This window comes from Primulina eburnea, chromosome 16 (genome assembly GCF_022965805.1).
Source record: "Primulina eburnea isolate SZY01 chromosome 16, ASM2296580v1, whole genome shotgun sequence".
NCBI lineage: Eukaryota > Viridiplantae > Streptophyta > Magnoliopsida > Lamiales > Gesneriaceae > Primulina > Primulina eburnea.
The window spans coordinates 22,117,383-22,139,629 of record NC_133116.1 but is presented as its reverse complement, the minus strand read 5'-3'; the positions used below and the strand labels follow the sequence as shown (position 1 = coordinate 22,139,629).

The 22,247-nt window shown below is 39.0% G+C and overlaps 1 protein-coding gene across 1 annotated transcript; it reads left to right on the top strand.

Annotated features, from left to right (window-relative positions):
• The first annotated feature begins 210 nt into the window (after positions 1–210).
• LOC140816119 (uncharacterized) lies at positions 211–806 on the top strand. The gene is made up of 2 exons (XM_073175184.1): positions 211–642; positions 741–806. The coding sequence occupies exons 1-2, from the start codon at positions 211–213 to the stop codon at positions 804–806; spliced, it is 498 nt and encodes a 165-aa protein (XP_073031285.1).
• The last annotated feature ends 21,441 nt before the right edge of the window (positions 807–22,247 follow it).

Below are 22,247 nucleotides of genomic sequence, written 5' to 3'. Positions count from 1 at the left end.
GGTGCCGTTCTGATGCAGCATGACAAAGTTATAGAATACGTGTCCAAGAAGCTGAAGGTCCACGAGAAGAATTATCTGACTCATGACCTTGAGCTAGCAGCAGTGATGTTTGTTCTGAAGATTTGGAGACACAATCTGTATGGGGAGAAGTGCATGATTTTTACTGATCACAAGAGCCTGAAGTACTTCTTCACACAGAAAGAGCTGAACATGAGGCAGAGGAGATGGCTAGAGCTAGTGAAGGATTACGACTGTGACATTAGCTACCATCCAGGTAAAGATAATGTGGTTGCAGACACTCTGAGCAAGAAGCACGTAGTGATTGCTCATTTTTCAGTACAGAGACCGCTGCAGGCAGATATTGAGATATTTGAGCTTGCAATTTATGCTAGGGGCGATGCCCCAAATCTTGATACTCTGACAGTACAACCGACATTGAGAGGCAGAATTAGAGCAGGGCAGACTTCTGACGAGCAGTTGCAGAAGTGGGAACAGAGGGATGAGGCTAAGGGCCAGAAACTGTATACAGTTGTGGACGACATAGTCAGATATAGGGACTGTCTATGGGTTCCTGACAGTGATTCCCTTAGAGCAGATATCTTGAGCGAAGCCCACAGCACCCGTAATCCATCCATCCATGGAGTACGAAGAATTATAAAGACCTTCAGACTCTTTATTGTTGGCTGGACATGAAGCGAGATATTATGCGATTTGTTTTCGAGTGTTTGACTTGTCAGCAGGTCAAGGCAGAGCATGAGAGACCTGCAGGAAAGCTGAGACCACTCCCTATTCTCGAGTGGAAATGAGAGAACATCAATGTGGACTTTGTGACGGGGCTTCCGAGGACTACTGAAGGTTATAACGCCATCTGGGTGATTGTTGATTGGCTCACTAAATCAGCCCACTTCCTATCAATCAAGAAGACTTTCACCATGACTCAGTACGCAGAGCTGTACATCAGAGAGGTAGTCAGAGTGCACGGGATTCCAGTGTCTATCGTGTCAGACAGGGATCCGAGGTTCACGTCTGCGTCCTGGAAGAGTCTTCACCAGGAATTGGGTACTAAGCTGCATTTCAGTACTGCCTTCCATCCTCAGACAAACGGTCAGTCAGAGAGGGTGATTCAGATTCTGGAGGACCTACTCCGAGCTTGCATGGTCGACTTACAGTGCAACTGAGAGCCAAAGTTACCTCTTGTGGAGTTCACATACAACAATAGTTTTCATGCATCGGTTGCTATGGCTTCATACGAGGCACTGTACGGGAGAAAGTGTAGGTCGCCAGTGTATTGGGATGAGGTAGGAGAGAGAGCAAAGTTGGGTCCGGATATTGTCAGGTAGACAGCAGAGTGTATATCTAGCAGGTGGTCTAATAATCTATCAGACCTATCAGACCTTCTAGATGCGTGCACTTCGACTATTGGTTTTTGGGGATTAGGTTCAACTTTTACAGTTGAGGGAGTATCTTGAATTTCCTCAAGTTCTATCATCACACCATTTCTATCTAATAGAAAATCCTTCTATAGGAATATGGTATTTCTTGAAACAAACACATTTGCTTCATTGAGAAGATAGAAATAATATCCAACAGAATTATTTGGATATCCTACAAAGTAGCACAAAATAGATCTATCCAATTTGTCTCCCACTGTCTGCTTTACATAAGAAGGACATCCCCATATTCTCAAGTAAGAATATTTGGGAGTTTTTTATATCCATATCCCATATGGTGTTTTATCCACTGCTTTTGTATGGACATTATTCAACAACATTGTCGCGGTTTCAAGCGCAAAGACCCAAAACGATGTAGGAAATTCATTGAATCCCATCATTGATCGAACCATGTCCATTCAATTGTGGTGTTGCTGGTGAAGTCTACTGTGATAGAATCTAATTCTCTGCTAGATAATCCATGAATTCAGTACTCAAGTATTCTCCACCTCGATCAGATCGAATTGTCTTAATACTTATTTCTATTTGTTTTTCCACTTCTGATCTGGATTCTTTGAAATTTTTAAATGCATCAAATTTGTGTCTCATCAAATAGACATACCCATACCTCAAGTTTTCATTAGTAAAGGTAATGAATTAGGTTTGCCTATATTTTGTGCTAACACTTATCGGGCCACAAACGTTTGTGTGGATCAAATCAGTAGACCATGTGCATGTTCCACATTTCTCTTAAAGGGAGACTTGGTCATTTTTCATTTCAGGCAGGACTCACAAGTATGTAGAGAATTTATGTCTGACAAGTCAAACACGTCTTCTCCAACTAGTTTGTGCATCATTCTTTGGGAATATCTTTCAATTTTAAATTATAGAGATCATTCATTACTTTTCCAGTTTTTATCATACATTCATTCTTGTAAATATTTCAAAAACCTTTAGCAAAAACACAAGAATAATTATCTCTATCAAGCATAGAAATAGAAATAATTTTTTAACCAATTGAGAAACATATAAAACGTCTATCAAAAGTAACTTAAAATTAGTGTTCAAAATCAAAGTAATGTCTCCAATAGCAGTTGCAGCAACCCTTCCTCTATTCCCCAATCTTAGAAATGTCTCGTCATCTCTAAGTCTCTTGCTTCTTGTCATCAGCAAATCATTGCATGGATGAGAAGCAAATCTGGTATCCAATACCCATGAAAAAGAATTAATTGAGATATTTACTTTTATATAAAACATACCATGGCCGAAACAATTCTGGGCAAGATACTCTGTGAAGTTACGCCTCCAATGTCCAGGCTTGTTGCCGTGGAAACAGATATGTTCTGACTTGTCGGGCTTTGTGGCCCCAGAGTGGGTTTTTTTTATGGCTTATTGTTGGGCTTGTTCTTCTTCAGAGGGGCATAACGCTTCTTGCCTTTATTTTTTGCTCCTTTTTTCATATCAGACGATGGGCCCACTATAATAACATGCTTTTCTTTCTTTATTGTGGCCTTATAAGTTGTAAGCATGTTGACAAACTCTTTAAGGGTTGCCTCGAGCTTATTCATATTAAATTTAACCGCAATTCCATTGAACGACTGGGGCAGTGACATCAGAAGAATATCAGACAACATCGAGTCCCACCAACTTCTCGATGAGCCCAATCATCCTAACACCATGCTCATGGACCGAAGTCCCATCTCGCAAACGTGTAGTCATGAGTTCCTTAACAGTAGTATGTCTCTCTGAGCGAGTTTGTACACCATACAATTCTTTCAGATGAAGGTGAGTGTCAGCAGCATTCACCGCCTCCTCGAACCTCCTTTGAAGTTCAATCGACATAGAAGCCAACATGTAGCTCTTAGCTTGAAGATCATGGTCCCACCATTTCTCAAGCTTAGCCAACTCAGTCTGTCACACCCTTACTCTATACTTAGCATGATTACCATAATCAAAATAGGATTTGAATGATATAACTATATTATGAAGAAAATCAAACAAGAAGCGTCACTTTGATGGTTTATAAAATTTTTGGCATGATGTCCCTACATTTTGTTTAAACCAAAACCTCAAGCAATACCATATATACAACAATACGATACCAACTAAAATGTCATTCAACTCAAGCAACAACCTCAAGCATAGTTTGTATCATCATAACCATCGTAAAAACTTGTTCAAACCCTGACATATTTTAGTACAATACATATGCGGAAGCTATACAATACTAAGTCCCGGTTCTTTTCGAGGTGAGGCACGTCACAAGCATCCATTGGCGAACCGGCATCCTATGCATCTTCGCTACCTGATCCTGTAATACATGAGCTACGTGAGTTTATAAAACTCAATAAGTTGGCACTTGTACGTATCAATATGCGTCGAAAGAATATACATATCAAGTCGTGACAACAATGAAACTTTAAACCATGTCATATCATAGAATATATTCATGTTCATTTTTGTACTTGAGTCTCATTAGTTGACCTGTACTACTGTTCTTGCTTTATTATATAGCTACTACTGTGTTGGACGTCAGGGAGCAACCTTTGGCATCCCCAAGCCCCATGAACATATATTGGCCAATAGCTTTGGTGGACTTAAAACCACCCATGATGTCAACAAGCTCAATATCATGTAAAAATCAGTCCTTTTCTTTTCATGTTCATGTTCATGTTCATAACATAGCACCCATCATCAATATTCATGAGTTTCATACATATTTAATACATAACAATGGAATATGGTGCTATGTTTTCATCAATAAGATAATAACAATGTACATATAGCAATAATCAATGGTAAGCATTTGAAATCATAATATTACTCATGTATTATTTCAAGAACATGCCAACTTACCGTCCAAGCTTAAGAACACTGGTTTAAGATGGTGTTTCTCACTCCTATACTGTCAAATACATCAATAAACCCATCACTATGTATATATTAGGTGAAAATCACTCCTCTACATGTAGAACAACAAAAAGGGAAGAAAACTTACACCTATATGATGTTCTTGTGATGGAGAATAAACTTCTAACCTCAAAACTCTGAAAGGAATGAAGAAGGAAGCTTTGGAGGGAGATTTATTGGAGTTTCTCTCGAGTCTTTGCTGCTAAGGAATGGAAAGTACTGAATAAATGGTTTAGAAACTCGAAACTTATCTTCATATATATTAGGCGGCGCTCGGGCGGTAGTTTTCTACCGCTCGAGCGCGGAATGTTCTGTCCAAAATGTAAAATTTTGGTGCACTGGCGCTCGGGCGGTCATATTCTACCGCTCGGGCGCCACATGTTCTGGAAAAATACTGAACTTCAAATACACCGGCGCTCGGGCGGTAAAATCTTACCGCTCGGGCGCCACCTGTTCTGCTTCTGCGCGCTACTTCATCGAAGATCGCTCCGGAAACGTCTCTTCCGTTCATAATCTGAAAAAATGGTAAACTAGGAAGTTGTAGCTCTACGTCTTGGCTTGAATCTTCCACTAGTTTCATGTCATTTGGAGGTCTGAGTAAAACGTTATGCCCATTCTCCCAACATGTGTCATTGTAGGAGTGACGATACACACAACTCACTTCGGGGCGCTTTTGGCTTGTCTTCCACAATGATTTGGACAAAACTCAAAATAAGAAAGTTGTAGCATTATATCTTAGCTTTCTAATGGTTTAGGCCTCACACAATTCGGATCAATATTCAAACCATTATGCTAAAACTTGTAACAACTACCACAATTTCGTCTCATTTCCTGCAATTATATACCAACTTTCATTGCACTACTTCTACCTACACCTCTTAATACCACTATTTAATTACAAATTCATTCTCAATACACCATAGACAATATAAAAGTCATGTTGAATCTCAATATCGATAACTCAATCACCACATGAATTATAATCATCTTAATAACTACATAGTAAATGATATAAACGCATTATTATCATTTGTACGAGTAACCGGGCATTACAATTCTCCCCTCCTTCAAAGAATTTCGTCCTCGAAATTTGACGTACTATATAGTTCTGGATATCTCTGTTGGATCTCGTCTTCTCGTTCCCAGGTTGCTTCTTCAATCGCATGATTGCGCCATAATAATTTCACCAAGGGTATTTCCTTGCCTCGTAACACTTTTGATTTCCTATCGAGGATTTGGACCGGTCGTTCTTCATATGAGAGATTCGATGCAAGCTCCAATGGTTCATAATGAAGAACGTGAGAAGGATAGGCCAAATACTTTCATAGCAAGGAAACGTGAAAAACATTGTGAACATTTGACAAGTTCGGAGGTAAAGCAACTCGGTAGGCTCTGTCTCCTATTCTTTCCAAGATTTCAAATGGACCAATATATCTTGGACTCAATTTTCCCTTCTTACCAAAACGCGAAATGCCCTTCAATGGTGATATCTTTACAAATACATGGTCACCAACCTGAAATTCCAATCGACGACGTCGCACATCAGCATAGCTTTTCTGTCGACTCTGGGCAGTGTGCATTCTTTCTCTGATCTTGGTTACCAATTCAGCTGTCTGTTGTACCAATTCAGGGCCTAATAATTTCCTTTCTCCTACTTCATCCCAATGTATTAGAGATCGACATTTTCTACCATATAATGCAGTATATGGTGCCATTCCAATGCTTGACTGATAGCTATTGTTATATGTAAACTCAGCCAACGGTAGTTTACTGTCCAACTACCTGGGAAGTCAATAGTACATGCCCTCAACATATCTTCTAAGATCTGATTCACTCGTTCTGATTGTCCATCAGTTTGAGGGTGGAATGATGTGCTGAATGACAATCGAGTTCCCATAGCATGATGCAAACTTTTCCAAAATGCAGATGTAAATTTGGGATCTCTATCTGATACAATGGACACTGGGATGCCATGAAGCCTCACTATCTCTTTGATGTATTCTTCAGCATACTGATTCATCGTGTATGTGGTCTTCACCGGAAGAAAGTGAGCTGATTTTGTAAGTCGATCCACAATAACCCATATAGCATTGAACCCCCTTTGAGTTCTTGGCAAACCAAGAATGAAATCCATCGTTATGTGTTCCCATTTCCATTCAGGAATGGGTAGTGGTTTCAGGAGTCCTGCTGGTCTTTGATGTTCAGTTTTGACATGTTAACAAGTTAGACATTGTGCAACAAATTGAACAATGTCCCTTTTCATACATGGCCACCAAAATAATGGTTTCAAATCCTTGTACATTTTTGTGCCTCCTGGATGGATCGAATAGGGAGTAGCATGAGCATCAATAAGAATGTCGGTTCTGATCGTTCTTTGCTTTGGCACACACAATCTCCCTTGATATGTCCATATTCCTTCCCCATCCAATTCAAAGTTCAAATTTCCTTTTTCTTCATCTCGCTGTCTCAGTTGTTGATTATCTGTGTTTTGTTCGACCTTAATCCTGTCTGCAAGCGTTGGTCGAACCATAAGAGATGATAGCTGAATTGCAGCTCCCTTTGGAATAACATCAAGCTTCAAGTTCTGCAAATCCCATAGGATTTGTTCTTGTACTTGCATCGCATCAATAGAACTGGACTTTCGACTTAACGCATCTGCAACAACATTGGCTTTACCTGGATGATAGTTAATAATACAATCGTAATCCTTCACCAATTCCAACCAACGTCGTTGTCTCGTATTCAGTTCCTTTTGCGTGAATAAATATTTCAGACTCTTGTGGTCCGTGTAAATTTCACACCGTTCACCATACAGATAATGGCGTCAAATTTTTAACGCAAATACCACTGCTGCTAGTTCTAAATCATGTGTGGGATAGTTCTTTTCATATTATTTCAATTGCCTAGAGGCATAAGCAATCACCTTCCCTGTTGCATCAAGATTGCTCCTAAACCTTGTTTCGAAGCATCACTGTACACTACAAAATCTCCTGATCCTTCTGGAATAGCAAGGACCGGTGCTGAAGTCAATTTTACCTTTAACTCTTGGAAACTGCGATCACATGCTTCGTCCCATACAAATTTCACATTCTTTCGAGTTAAAGCAGTCAAAGGCAATGCTATCTTAGAAAATCCCGCTATAAACCGACGGTAATAACCAGCTAGCCCAAAAAAACTACGTACCTCCGTAACAGTGGTAGGTCGTAGCCAGTTATTAACAGCTTCAATCTTACTTGGATCCACTGATATGCCTTCTTTTGAAATGATATGACCCAAGAATGATACTTGTTCAAGCCAAAATTCACATTTCTTCCATTTTGCATATAAATGTTTATCTTTCAAAGTTTGCAAAACTAATTCCAGATGTTCTCGATGTTCCTCTACAGTTCGTGAGTAAATTAAAATATCATCTATAAACACAATCACGAACTTGTCTAAGAATGGTTTGAAAATTCTGTTCATTAGATCCATAAATGCAGCTGGTGCATTCGTTAGTCCAAATGGCATTACAAGAAATTCATAATGCCCGTACCTGGTTCGGAAGGCAGTCTTAGAAATATCATCTGACTTCACTTTTAATTGATGATAGCCTGATCGTAAATCAATCTTCGAAAAGATGGCAGCTCCTTGTAATTGATCAAACAAATCATCAATTCTGAGGAGTGGATACCTATTTTTGATTGTCACTTTGTTCAACTCCTGATAATCAATGCATAGACGAAGGGTACCGTCTTTCTTCTTCACAAACAAAACAGGTGCACCCCACGGTGAAAAGCTCGGTCTAATAAACCCTTTATCAAGAAACTCCTGTAACTGTTCTTTCAGTTCTTTCATTTCTGTAGGAGCTAATCGATAAGGAGCTTTTGAGATCGGATGAGTTCCTGTCACAACATCAATTACAAATTCGATCTCTCTATCTGGGGGTAAGACTGTTACTTCATCAGGAAATACTTCTGGAAATTCACAAACAACATCTGTATCTTTTAATTCACGAACAGGTGGATCACTAGTTAACACAGATGCTAAATATCCTTGACACCCCTTCTGTAGTAATTTACAAGCCTTCATACAATAGATTATCCGAAGAGGTAAGGATATACCTGCACTTGCTACGGTGAATGGTTCAGCTCCTACTGGTGCAAACTTGGTCATCTTTACGCCACAGTCAATAGTAACTCTGTACTTCGAGAGCCAATCCATTCCCAATATCACATCAAAATCGGTCATTTTCAAAACAATCAATTCAGCATACATCTGATGACCTTGGACATATATTGGACATCCTCGCACAATCTGATCTGTCTTTAATTCTTGCCCGGAAGGTAAGACTATAGCGAGTTGTGTCTTTGTTGTACTTGCTGTAATGCCCAGTCTCCTTACAAACGATTCCGAAATAAAAGAATGCGTGGCTCCTGAATCTAGTAAAACAATAGCAATAATACCAGAAATCAAGAACATACCGGTGATCATCGATGTATCCGCATCCACTTCTTCTTTGTTCATGGAGAAAAGGCGTCCCTATACTTTCTCCGAACTTCCTGGACAATTCTTGGCGAGATGTCCTGGCTTCTTGCAACGATAACAGACATTAGAACCCTGCATACACTCGCCGCCATGGAGTTTGCCACATTTAGGACAAGGCGGCCTGTCCTGTTCTTTACGTGGAGGGGTATCCTTGCCACGGAGTTCCTCTGGTCGAGTACCCTTGCTATCGGTCTTTTTACCTTGTCCTGTTCCTTGGCTCTTTTGAAAGTACTGCTGCCTTCGCTGTTGCTTATCTCTCTCAATGTCTTGTTCGTCCTGTTCAGCCATAAGTGCTCTTTCCACTATCTCCCCATACGTATCAACTTTCGACATTCGTACATCTCTTTTAATTTCAGAGCGAAGTCCCCTCATGAAGTGTTCGCCCTTACTTGTGTCATCCTGTGCAATATATGGTACATATTGGACTCCGGCCTCGAATTGTTGTATGTATTCCCCCATTGACATGGTTCCTTGATTCAGATTAAGGAAATCGCTGGCTTTCTTGGCTCGTACATCTTTACTGAAATACTTGTTGTAAAACACAGTTTTGAAAGTTCCCCATGTCAATGGTCCAACCGGTAATGCCACTTTTGAACTTTCCCACCATATTCTTGCATGTTTTGTTAAGAGAAAGATGGCACAAGTCACTTGGTCAGCATCATCCATATGAAGGTAGGAGAAGATGGACTACAATGATTTAATCCATTCTTCTGCTACTGCTGGATCGGTGCTTCCCATGAATTCCGGAGGATTAAGACGTCGAAAATGATCATATACGTCTGTCTGAACATGCACATGTTTGTGTACTATGGCTTGAGCTTGTGCCTGTTCATGAGTAGTCCGTTGCATCTCAAGTAGCTGCTGGATTTGTTCACCATGGACTTTTGCTTGTTGTTGGAGTAATTGAGCGAAGTCATCTATCGGTCGTGGCGCACTGCCCTCACCTACGACCGCTGGGGCCTTGCCCTTAGATGAATCTCCTTCATGTACTTTACGTTTAGGTGGCATCGTGTTTGATCCTACATATAGATCATAGAGACACATAACTTAGCATAAACTATGGGACACAAAGATACTTACTTTCCGAGTTCCCTATGTGTGGATGAAGTGAAGTGTCTTTCCTGTCGAAGAACCGTGGGCTCGGATACCATAAAAATGTCACACTCTTACTCTATACTTAGCATGATTACCATAATCAAAATAGGATTTGAATAATATAACTATATTATGAAGAAAATCAAACAAGAGGCGTCACTTTGATGGTTTATAAAATTTTTGGCATGATGTCCCTACATTTTGTTTAAATCAAAACCTCAAGCAATACCATATATGCAACAATACGACACCAACTAAAATGTCATTCAACTCAAGCGACAACCTCAAGCATATTTTGTATCATCATAACCATCGTAAAAACTTGTTCAAACCCTGACATATTTTAGTACAATACATATGCGGAAGCTATACAATACTAAGTCCCGGTTCTTGTCGAGGTGAGGCACGTCACAAGCATCCATTGGCGAACCGGCATCCTATGCATCTTCGCTACCTGATCCTGTAATACATGAGCTACGTGAGTTCATAAAACTCAATAAGTTGGCACTTGTACGTATCAATATGCGTCGAAAGAATATACATATCAAGTCGTGACAACAATGAAACTTTAAACCATGTCATATCATAGCATATATTCATGTTCATTTTTGTACTTGAGCCTCATTAGTTGACCTGTACTACTGTGCTTGCTTTATTATATAGCTACTACTGTGTTGGACATCAGGGAGCAACCTTCGGCATCCCCACGCCCCATGAACATATATTGGCCAATAGCTTTGGTGGACTTAAAACCACCCATGATGTCAACAAGCTCTATATCAGGTAAAAATCAGTCCTTTTCCTTTCATGTTCATGTTCATGTTCATAACATAGCACCCATCATCAATATTCATGAGTTTCTTACATATTTAATACATAACAATGGAATATGGTGCTATGTTTTCATCAATAAGATACTAACAATGTATATATAGCAATAATCAATGGGAAGTATTTGAAATCATAATATTACTCATGTATTACTTCAAGAACATGCCAACTTACCGTCCAAGCTTAAGAACACTGGTTTAAGATGGTGTTTCTCGTTCCTATACTGTCAAATACATCAATAAACCCATCACTATGTATATATTAGGTGAAAATCACTCCTCTACATGTAGAACAATTAAAAGGGAAGAAAAATTACACCTATATGATGTTCTTGTGATGGAGAATAAACTTCTAACCTCAAAACTTTGAAAGGAATGAAGAAGGAATCTTTGGAGGGAGATTTATAGGAGTTTCTCTCGAGTCTTTGCTGCTAAGGAATGGAAAGTACTGAAGAAATGGTTTAGAAACTCGAAACTTATCTTCATATATATTAGGCGGCGCTCGGGCGCAAGTTTTCTACCGCTCGAGCGCGGAATGTTCTGTCCAAAATGTAAAATTTTGGTGCACTGGCGCTCGGGCGGTCATATTCTACCGCTCGGGCGCCACATGTTCTGGAAAAAAATACTGAACTTCAAATACACCGGCGCTCGGGCGGTAAAATCTTACTGCTCGGGCGCCACCTGTTCTGCTTCTGCGCGCTACTTCATCGAAGATCGCTCCGGAAACGTCTCTTCCGTTCATAATCTGAAAAAATGGTAAACTAGGAAGTTGTAGCTCTATGTCTTGGCTTGAATCTTCCACTCGTTTCATGTCATTTGGAGGTCTGAGTAAAAAGGTATGCCCATTCTCCCAACATGTGTCATTGTAGGAGTGACGATACACACAACTCACTTCGGGGCGCTTTTGGCTTGTCTTCCACAATGATTTGGACAAAACTCAAAATAAGAAAGTTGTAGCATTATATCTTAGCTTTCTAATGGTTAAGGCCTCACACAATTTGGATCAATATTCAAACTATTATGCTAAAACTCGTAACAACTACCACAATTTCGTCTCATTTCCTGCAATCATATACCAACTTTCATTGCACTACTTCTACCTACACCTCTTAATACCACTATTTTAACACATATTCATTCTCAATACACCATAGACAATATAAAAGTCATGTTGAATCTCAATATCGATAACTCAATCATCACATGAAATCTAATCATCTAAATAACTACATAGTAAACGATATAAACGCATTATTATCATTTGTACGAGTAACCGGTCATTACACAGTCTCACCGATGTCTGAAGGTGATTCTCTCGGTCGCTTGATATCAAGCACAAACGCAATCTTCTCCGAGTTCAGAACAATTTTTAAATTTCGAAACTAGTCATTATAAAAGCCGTGGGTCCAGAACTCTTTGTGATTTAGGGCAATTTTGCACACATTCCGTGCACCAACATTTGATCATGAGAATGTCAGAAACCATTTTCTAATTAAACTCATCGAATCTGGGTAAGAGCGTCTAGTAACATCGCCCCATGATTCCCTAGGTATCACTGATAGTGCCTGCAAGAACCAATCAGTTATGATTAACGTACAGTACGGTCCCTTCATATCATATATCTCGATCGAATATGCAACCAATGGTTCATCGAGGGTTGCATATTAATTCGATAGCTATGTGATACAATCATAAAATATTCATAGTGTCATCGCATGAACAACTAGAGAACTCATTGCCTAATGTACATCCCACACTCTGGACAAAAATTTCATGTACTACTATTTCATTAGATCACAGAGGATATCCACACCCGTACGTGAATGGTAAATTCCCGACTACAATGCAGTGGCTCTTAGGTATGTCACAAATTCACCCAACCTCACCACCTTGTGACCGTCACGGAGTCGGTAAACGAGTCATAGAACAATCTTAGTATGCAGGGGCTCAGTGTTGTCCCGGGTTGTAAGGACTAATCATGTACAATCACAACCACAGACTTTTCCTCTCGATTAATGATAACCACTTGGAAAGCCCGAGGGAGGGTTGTTCAGTACAATCATCATATGATTACCCATCTGTATGATTGGATATCTCTATTCCCTTACCACGAAACATGGTACACAACATCGCATATGCTAGTCTCAAGCTCAAGTGGCATTTATCCTTATTTTAGGTGGCTGAATCGACTAGGAATGAATTTAGAATATATATTGTTTACAAATGAGTTTCAAGATCGAATTACGATTCGTTGGTATTAAAGTATAATCAAGGACTTTATCTATGCTGATTGTATGGGTATATAGATAAAGCAAAATGAAACCATAAAAAATTAAATTATATTAAAATAAAGATTTTTTTATTACACTTGAGTCAATAAATTCTCTAGCTAACCGTTGGCTTGTAGGGCATCTACTCTAACACTATTGTGATTGAATTTGTCAAAATGAATTGGCATTGAGTATGATACAATAAACACAAAAAAAGAAGAAGATGTGTTTGATGTGTTATAATCTATCCCTGAACTAAGTGAGGATGAAATTTTTGTTGCGGTTGCATTACTAGCAGAAAATCCAAAGCATCATAGACTGTTGTTTAAGGCTCCTCAACATGCAACGTTGAAGTTGGTTCGAAGGCTCCTTAAGGAAATTGAACTAAGAAGAACGTATTGTAAGACGCATTCCGTACATTCCACTTAACCAAGGTTCTGAAATGGGAAGAAATTGTTATGTATTTTGTTCATGAAAATGATCCATTAACTAGTATAATATCTTTATGTATGTTGTCCGTTGAATGGTGTATTTATTTGCCTTGATAATCTCTTTCAGAAACCTTTGGCATATTTAGTAAATGGAACGAATGTGGCAATGTACGACTTTGTATCTGTATTTTGTTTTGGAAATACGATGATATTGCACTATTAGTTTACTTTCTCTCCGACTGGTAAAATTGAATAAAAATTTTGCACTTGATAATTCATGTTTTGGATCCAGTAACATTAACTTCGGTGAGTATGTACATTGACGCATATATGTAACAACATTACGCATACATGTATCTAAGACAAAATGTTGAAAACCAACAAAAAAAGGTTCCAAAATTAATTAACTGCAACCATGGATGCAACATTTAGCCACTAGAGTTTGAGGTAAATTTGGATTCTTCACAACATTTGATTTCGATCAATTCTCACTCAGTCAATTTGGTATTAAAGTGATCATTTGTGACGTCAGTTTCTGCACCCGCAATGACTTTCTGCCCCTCAAGATCATTTACCTTCTTAGGATTTTTACCCTCGTGTTGTGGTGATGATGAATCTCCATTCATATTGGGATGGAATAAGCTATTGATAGTTGTAGGTGGAACAATTTCTTCCACTTTTCCTATTGTTGGAGGCGCAGCTGTTGGGAAGCCTAATATGATATTTGTATCACTTTTGAGATCATTCACATCGTCCGATGGAATTGATATGATATCGATTTCGGCTTCATCGCACTTGATATAAGCTCAATAACAGTTGGGAGTACACCTCCATAATTTTTATTCAAAAACTCCTCGGATGATACATCTAAATTTTGAGACATTTTTCCTACAACTACGTATGTGGTATTTAGAAATGCTCACATGTCCGAGTAGCACGGAAAAGAGTGTTTAAATAGAAGTAGTACATGTATTTATGATTTTACACAAACTAATAATATTGCTGAAAGGGGATCGGTTACGGTGACCGGAAGCGCAACGGAAGTTTAAAAATTTTAATTTTCATCAAGAAATTTCTGCCACCTAGTGAAAGTGTGTAGCAAATACAATAAAACACAAAATGACATTCATAGTGTGTTAAGAAATGTACCTATCAATCACAAGGATTGATGTATGGCCCCAACTAAGGTGTAAACACCTTAGCTCTTCAATGGTAGAAACTATCTACAAGCTCTCCTTGTTCTTGAATCTTTCCTTCAAATTAGGCCCACCACCGACTAGCTAGAACCACTCTAATTTTGCACTAGAAAAATTAGAGCATTTTTCTTTGAGAAGTGTAGTGTTTCTTCAACAATTGAAGAACAAAAAAAAATTGGAGAGGATGAATAGTATTTTCGGCCACTATTCATGCTAGGAGAGAAGGAGAGACATTTTTTTGGTTGTGGGAAAATTTAAAGTAAAAAAGTTGCATGCCAAGCCTTGGTTAGACAAAAAGTTGTCTCCCAACCTTTCACCTCCCTTGCATGCCTTTCTATTTGGGTTTGTAACAATTACGAAGCCCATGGACTTTTATTTAAATTTCCCAAACACATTTGAGACCATTTAACCATTGCTTGATTTTACTCAAGCCCACTAGTCTAATAATTAATTTTAATTGGGCTCTACAAGACCCAATATTGTTTAATTAATTCAACACTTGAATTAATTTAATTATTTGAACTCTACTCGGCCCACTAGTGTTTAATTAGTTCAACACTTGAATTAATTTAATTTAGTCCATAATAATGTTTTTGAAAATCACAATTTTCAACTACATTATTTGTTTGGCCAACTTTTAATTTGGAACACTTCCATAAATTAAAATTTACATTTCTCTCATAGAAGTCATACTTATATTTTTCTTTACGCTTATAAACTCATTTATAAGCCGTTCAACACATTGAACTATTTTCTCCATTATAGAAGTCATACTTCTAATTTTTTTTTCTTTACGTTTATAAACTCCTTTATAAGCCGTTCAACACATTGAACTATTTCTCTTCTCAACGGGATCTAGAAAGCTAGTACGTGTGGCCCTCAATGGTTCATTGATACAACTAGCTGTGGGTTCACATCTCCATGTGATTCGGACTAAACATGTCCTTATATGAGCATACCCCAATTGCTCCATTCTTACTTATCAACTCCTTGATAACAAGAATGTCAGAACTCAAGTCTGATAGTACCCAACCAACCATGTTAAACGCCTAGCAGCATCGCTTACATGATTCTCTAGGTATCAAATGATAGTGCCTGCAAGAACCATTCAATTATGGTTAGCGTACAGTACGGTCCCTTCAACTCATATATCCCGACCGATTCGACAACCATTGGTTTATCGAGAGTTGTCAATGAATCGATACTATGTGTCATGTCGTAGTTGCATCGATGGTGTAATCTATGAAACCTCTTTCATAATTACCACCATACTCTGATCAGAGATTTCAATCTACATACACATGAGAACACATAGGATATCCATACCCAAAGGTAAGTGGTGAATCCCCGACTACAATGCATCGACTCCTATATGTTTCGATAGAACACCCAACCTTGCCACCTGATGACCCCATGAGAGTCGGTAAACAAGTCAAAGTGTAATTCTAGCACATAGAGTCTCAATGTTGTCCCGGGTCATAAGGACTAATGGTGTACAACCATAAACCAGGACGTTTCCACTCGATAAGTGAGAACCACTTGGAAAGTCCTTTATAGAGGGTTGTTCAGTGCACTCTACCAGGAGCACCTATCTGCATGCTCGGACATCACAATGTCCCCTACCAATGAAACATGGTACTCACATCACAGATACTAGTTTCAAACTCTAGCGGCCTATATCCTTCTTAGCGGCGGCTGAATCGACTAGGAAATGTTTAGAATATACAGTATTCCAAATATGAGTTTCATGATACTCATCATATGAGCATCTCATATTCTTTCTACTATTTGTATATTCAAGGGCTTTATCTATGCAACTAGCATGGGTATACAGATAAAGATTTGCCAAAACAATAATTTAAATATTATTAAAATAAAGATTGCTTATACATAGAGTTTCAATGTGAACACTCGGCCAACACTTGGCTCGACGGGCACCTACTCTAACAATCTCCCACTTGCACTAGAGCCAACTACCCATATGCTTTAAACCCATTGATTCGCGATGCATCTCGAAAAATGGTCCAGGTAAAGGCTTAGCTAGTGGATCAGCAACATTAACTAGGGAGCCGACTATGTCAAAAGACACTTCTTCTTCTTTCCACAATCTCTCCGAGGATGTGGTACTTTCTCAATACATATTTGGACTTCTGATGAGACCTTGGCTCCTTTGCTTGAGCTAAAGCTCCCGTGTTGTCACACAACACCGGGAGAGGAGCAACTCAATTAGGAATGACGTCCAACTTTGAGACGAAATTCCTTATCCAAACAGCCTCCCTTGCTGCATCTGATGCAGCAATGTATTCGGCCTCTGTGCTGGAATTCGCAGTATTGTCTTGCTTAGAACTCTTCCAAGAGACAGCAGAACCATTGAGCATGAATAAAAACTCAGAGGTTGACTTCGAGTCATCGATATCGCTTTGGAAGCTAGAGTCGGTATAGCCTTCCAATTTCAGTTCTCCACCCCATAGACCAAGAACAATTTATTGGTCCTTCTCAACTACTTGAGGATGTCTTTCACAGCTTTCCAGTGTGGAAGACCAGGGTTCGATTGATATCTACTCACTACACTTAGTGCTAAAACTACGTCAGGACGTGTAGATAACATCTCATACATGATGCTACCAATTGCAGATGCATAAGAAATGCTTGTCATCGCCGCTATCTCTGCATCAGTCTTGAAAGACAGACTTGGATAGGGACACGCCATGACACATTGGTAGATGTCCTCTATTGGACTCATCCATCGAGAAAAGCTTCACGATGGTATCAATGTATGTGGACTGGGTGAGACCAAGCAATCTTCTCGATCTATCTCTATAAATCTGTATTCCCAATACAAAAGATGCTTCACCCAAGTCCTCTATCGAGAACTCACTTGCTAACCATATTTTAGTTGATTGCAACATTCCTACATCATTCCCAATGATTAGAATGTCATCAACATAAAACATCAGGAATGTCACAACACTCCCACTGACCTTCTTATACACACAGGGTTCCTCAGGATTCTTAGCAAAACCAAACTCTTTGATTGTACTGTCGAATCTGAGATTCCAGCTCCTAGATGCATGCTTTAGACCATAAATAGATCTTTGAAGTTTTCATACCATATGCTCACTTCCGATAGATGTAAACCCTCCAGGTTTGAGACATTTAAATCTCTTCCTTAATATCCCCATTAAGAAAGGCTGTCTTGACATCCATCTGCCATATCTCATAGTCATACCATGCAGCTATGGCTAGCAATATCCTTATAGACTTGAACTTTGCAACTGGTGAAAAGGTTTCCTCAAAGTCAACTCCTTGTCTTTGAGTATATCATTTTGCCACCAATCGCGCCTTGAAGGTCAATACCTTCCCATCCGCCCCAAGTTTCCTCTTGTAAATCCATTTATGCCCTATGGGAACAATTCCCTCAGGTGGATCCACGAGATTCCACACTTGGTTCGAATGCATGGAATTCATCTCAGATTCCATTGCTTCAAGCCATTTTGGATGAATCGGCATCAGATAATGCTTCCTTGAAGGTCCTTGGATCACATCCATGGATAGGCTCATCATGGCCCTCTTCAAGAAGCAGACCATACCTCATAGGTGGTCTCAAGACTCTCTCGGATCTTCTAGGAGCTTGTATCTTCTCACTTGGCTCTTCGGGTGTGGGTTCTATAATTGTGGGTGTCTCTCGAACCTCTTCGAGTTCTATTATCTCGCCTTTTCTATCCAATAGTAATTCCTTTTCCAAAAAGGTAGCATTCCTAGAAACAAACACCTTTGTTTCTTGGGGATGATAGAAGTAGTATTCAATCGAATTCTTTGGATATCCCACAAAGTAACATAAAATGGATCAACTATCCAATTTATCTCCCACTACCTGCTTCACATAAGCAGGGCTCCCCATATTCTAAGATAAGAATATTTGGGAGGCTTACCCATCCATATCTCATATGGTGTCTGCCTTTGAATGGACATTTAATGGAATATCTTTCAATTTTAAGTTATAGAGATCGTTTTCAAGTTCTCTAGTACCCATCAAACATTCATTCTTGTAAATGTTACAAACACCTTTGCAAAATAAACAAGAATATCCATTTTTATCAACATAGAAATGGAAACAATGTTTTTCACCAAATCCGGTACAAACAAAACATCTCTTAAAATTAACTTAAAATCATTGTTCATAAGCAAGTAAACATCTCCTATGGCCTTGGCAGCAACTCTTGCTCCATTGCCCATCCTCAAGAAGGTCTCACCTTCCCTAAGCCTCCTACTTCTTCCCATCACCTGTAACTCTTTACAGAGATGCGAGCCACAACCGGTATCCAATACCCAAGAAGTAGAGTTAATTGAAATGTTTACTTCAATGTAGAACATACCGTTTCCAAAACTCTTCTGGGCAAGATATTCCCTGCAGTTACGCCTCCAATGTCCAGGCTTCTTGCAGTGATGACAAACATCACTAGTCTTGTCAGCCTTAACTGGTGTGGCTGCCACAACGTGATTCGGAGATTGCCTCAACAAGGGCACATTCTTCTTGGGACGTTGGAAAGAACGCTTCTTTCCATTCCCATGTGGATCAATCTTCGTACCAGATGAAGAACCCACATAAAGAACCAACTTCTCTTTCTTGATGGTTGATTCAAACGTAACAAGCATATTCACCAGCTCCTCAAGGGCCGGCTCCATCTTGTTCATGTTGAAGTTCACCACAAAAGGAACAAATGAGCTAGGCAATGATAACAGCAACACGTCGGTGGTCAACTCCGAAGGCAAGATCAGATCCATGCCAACGAGCTTGTCCACGAGCCCAATCAACTTCAGGCCACGCTCATGGACCGAGGCCCCATCTCGCATGCGCAAAGTAATCAGCTCCTCGACGGTAGCATGCCTAAGAGGCCGTGTTTGCTCACCAAAGAACTCCTTGAGATGCAAATGAATGTCAGCAGCACTCTTTGCATCCTCAAAACGCCTCTGCAGCTCATCATTCATAGAAGTCAGCATATAACACCTGGCTATCAAGTCATGGTCACACCATTCCTTGTAAGCCTGCAATTCCTAAGGAGTGCAGTCAGTCAGAGCCTCAATAGGGGGCGACTGAGTCAGTGTATATGCTACCCTTTCCGAATTCAAGACGATTTTCAGGTTTCTTAGCCAAGTGAGTTAATTAGGTCTAGTTAATATGTGTTTGTCGAGTATTACGGATATCGGATTGCGAATCGAAGACATTGTCAATTTGTACTGAAAAGTAAAAACAGATAAATGTTGATGACTATTTTAAAATATTTAGTAAGATACGAAGTTTGGACTTTTACTTCATAAATATTTGCTCCCACTGTTTTGACATCTTTCACTACCCTCTAGTGAAAACGGGAAACTCCTTTTCTCAGTAGGTACGTAAGGTCCAATTAGCGAATTATGATCCCGAATAATATCAGCCAATCACAATTCCTAAAAGGTAGTTTCCAATTGCATCACAATGCAACCCTTTACGTAAACTTTTGTCTTACGTTTGATTAGGACCCAATAATATGACGTCGTTCATCTTCACGTGTGAAGCCTTACCCATCGATTTTGAACCTTAATGGACGGTCGCCATGAGTTCCCCCAATAATATGAGCCGAAATCATGGGAGTTCCACGTAGTTCACATCACCATGTCAATGGATGTCACAGCTTTCCGGCACCCAGAGCTCCCCCAATAATATGAGCCGAGCCCCGAGTACGGGTAGCGTTCATCATGCACCCATTTTCGATGGAAGACAAGGAAATTATAAACAAATTTATAATTCCCCTTTTCGGGCTTGATATTAATTTTGAATCTTATTCAAAACGAGGGTTTTTAATTTTGAAAGGCCTCATCATTAATTTTATTTTAAAAGCTTGCCATGTTTGATCGTATGTTTGCCGGATTCATGCAACTTTGTTATTATCATAATAATAACGCACATACTCATTATTTATAACATATCATGCATATATTATAAACAGTAAACAAACAAGGATGATCAATCGCCCCAATACTAACAGACCGTGTGAGCTAAACACGGGCCTAGGTCCAATCCTAGGAAAATGCACGGGATGCAAATGCAACTATTACATAAGCTTCCAATATTTACATGTCTTCGATCTTCATAATCATCATGGCCACCATCTTCCAATCTTGATCATCCACTATACTAATATTTACAAATAAATATCCATGGCAAATAGGGATATATCTCATGGGGGTGGGAACGGGCCATAAACCAAGCTCACTTTATAAATTGATATTTATTACAATCATTCAACACAAAATATCCTAGCATACACCTAGCAAATTGGGCTTGGGCTTTTGATCATCCTTCATGCATAATATCACATATCATACACCATCAATTAATTATCACAATAATTAATTGATCCAATATTATATATCTTGATCCAATCACTAACCGCCACGATTATAAACTAAATTAACAAAGTATACAAACACCTTTGTCTACTTTCCAATTAATTTATTTATAACCGAATTTCTTGTAAATCACCATTTACTATAAATATTTAAAGTCCAACTTAAAATATTTATTTCATGAGAAAATGTTTGCAACTTTTGTAATTTTAAACTTTTAAGGTAAATTTGGATTCTTCACAACATTTGATTTCGATCAATTCTCGCACAGTCAATTTGGTATTAAGGTGATCATTTGTGACGTCAGTTTCTGCACCCGCAATGACTTTCTGCCCCTCAAGATCATTTACCTTCTTAGGATTTTTACCCTCGTGTTGTGGTGATGATGAATCTCCATTCATATTGGGATGGAATAAGCTATTGATAGTTGTAGGTGGAACAATTTCTTCCACTTTGCCTATTGTTGGAGGCGCAGCTGTTGGGAAGCCTAATATGATATTTGTATCACTTTTGAGATCATTCACACCGTCCGATGGAATTGATATGATATCGATTTCGGCTTCATCGCACTTGATATAAGATCAATAACAGTTGGGAGTACACCTCCATAATTTTTATTCAAAGACTCCTCGGATGATACATCTAAATTTTGAGACATTTTTCCTACAACTACGTATGTGGTATTTAGAAATGCTCACATGTCCGAGTAGCACGGAAAAGAGTGTTTAAATAGAATTAGTACATGTATTTATGATTTTACACATACTAACAATATTGTTGAAAGGGGATCGGTTACGGTGACCGGAAGCGCAACGGAAGTTTAAAAATTTTAATTTTCATCAAGAAATTTCTGCCACCTAGTGAAAGTGTGTAGCAAATACAATAAAACACAAAATGACATTCTTAGTGTTTTAAGAAATGTACCTATCAATCACAAGGATTGATGTATGGCTCCAACTAAGGTGTAAACACCTTAGCTCTTCAATGGTAGAAACTATCTACAAGCTCTCCTTGTTCTTGAATCTTTCCTTCAAATTAGGCCCACCACCGACTAGCTAGAACCACTCTAATTTTGCACTAGAAAAATTAGAGCATTTTTCTTTGAGAAGTGTAGTGTTTCTTCAACAATTGAAGAACAAAAAAAAAAATTGGAGAGGTTGAATAGTATTTTCGG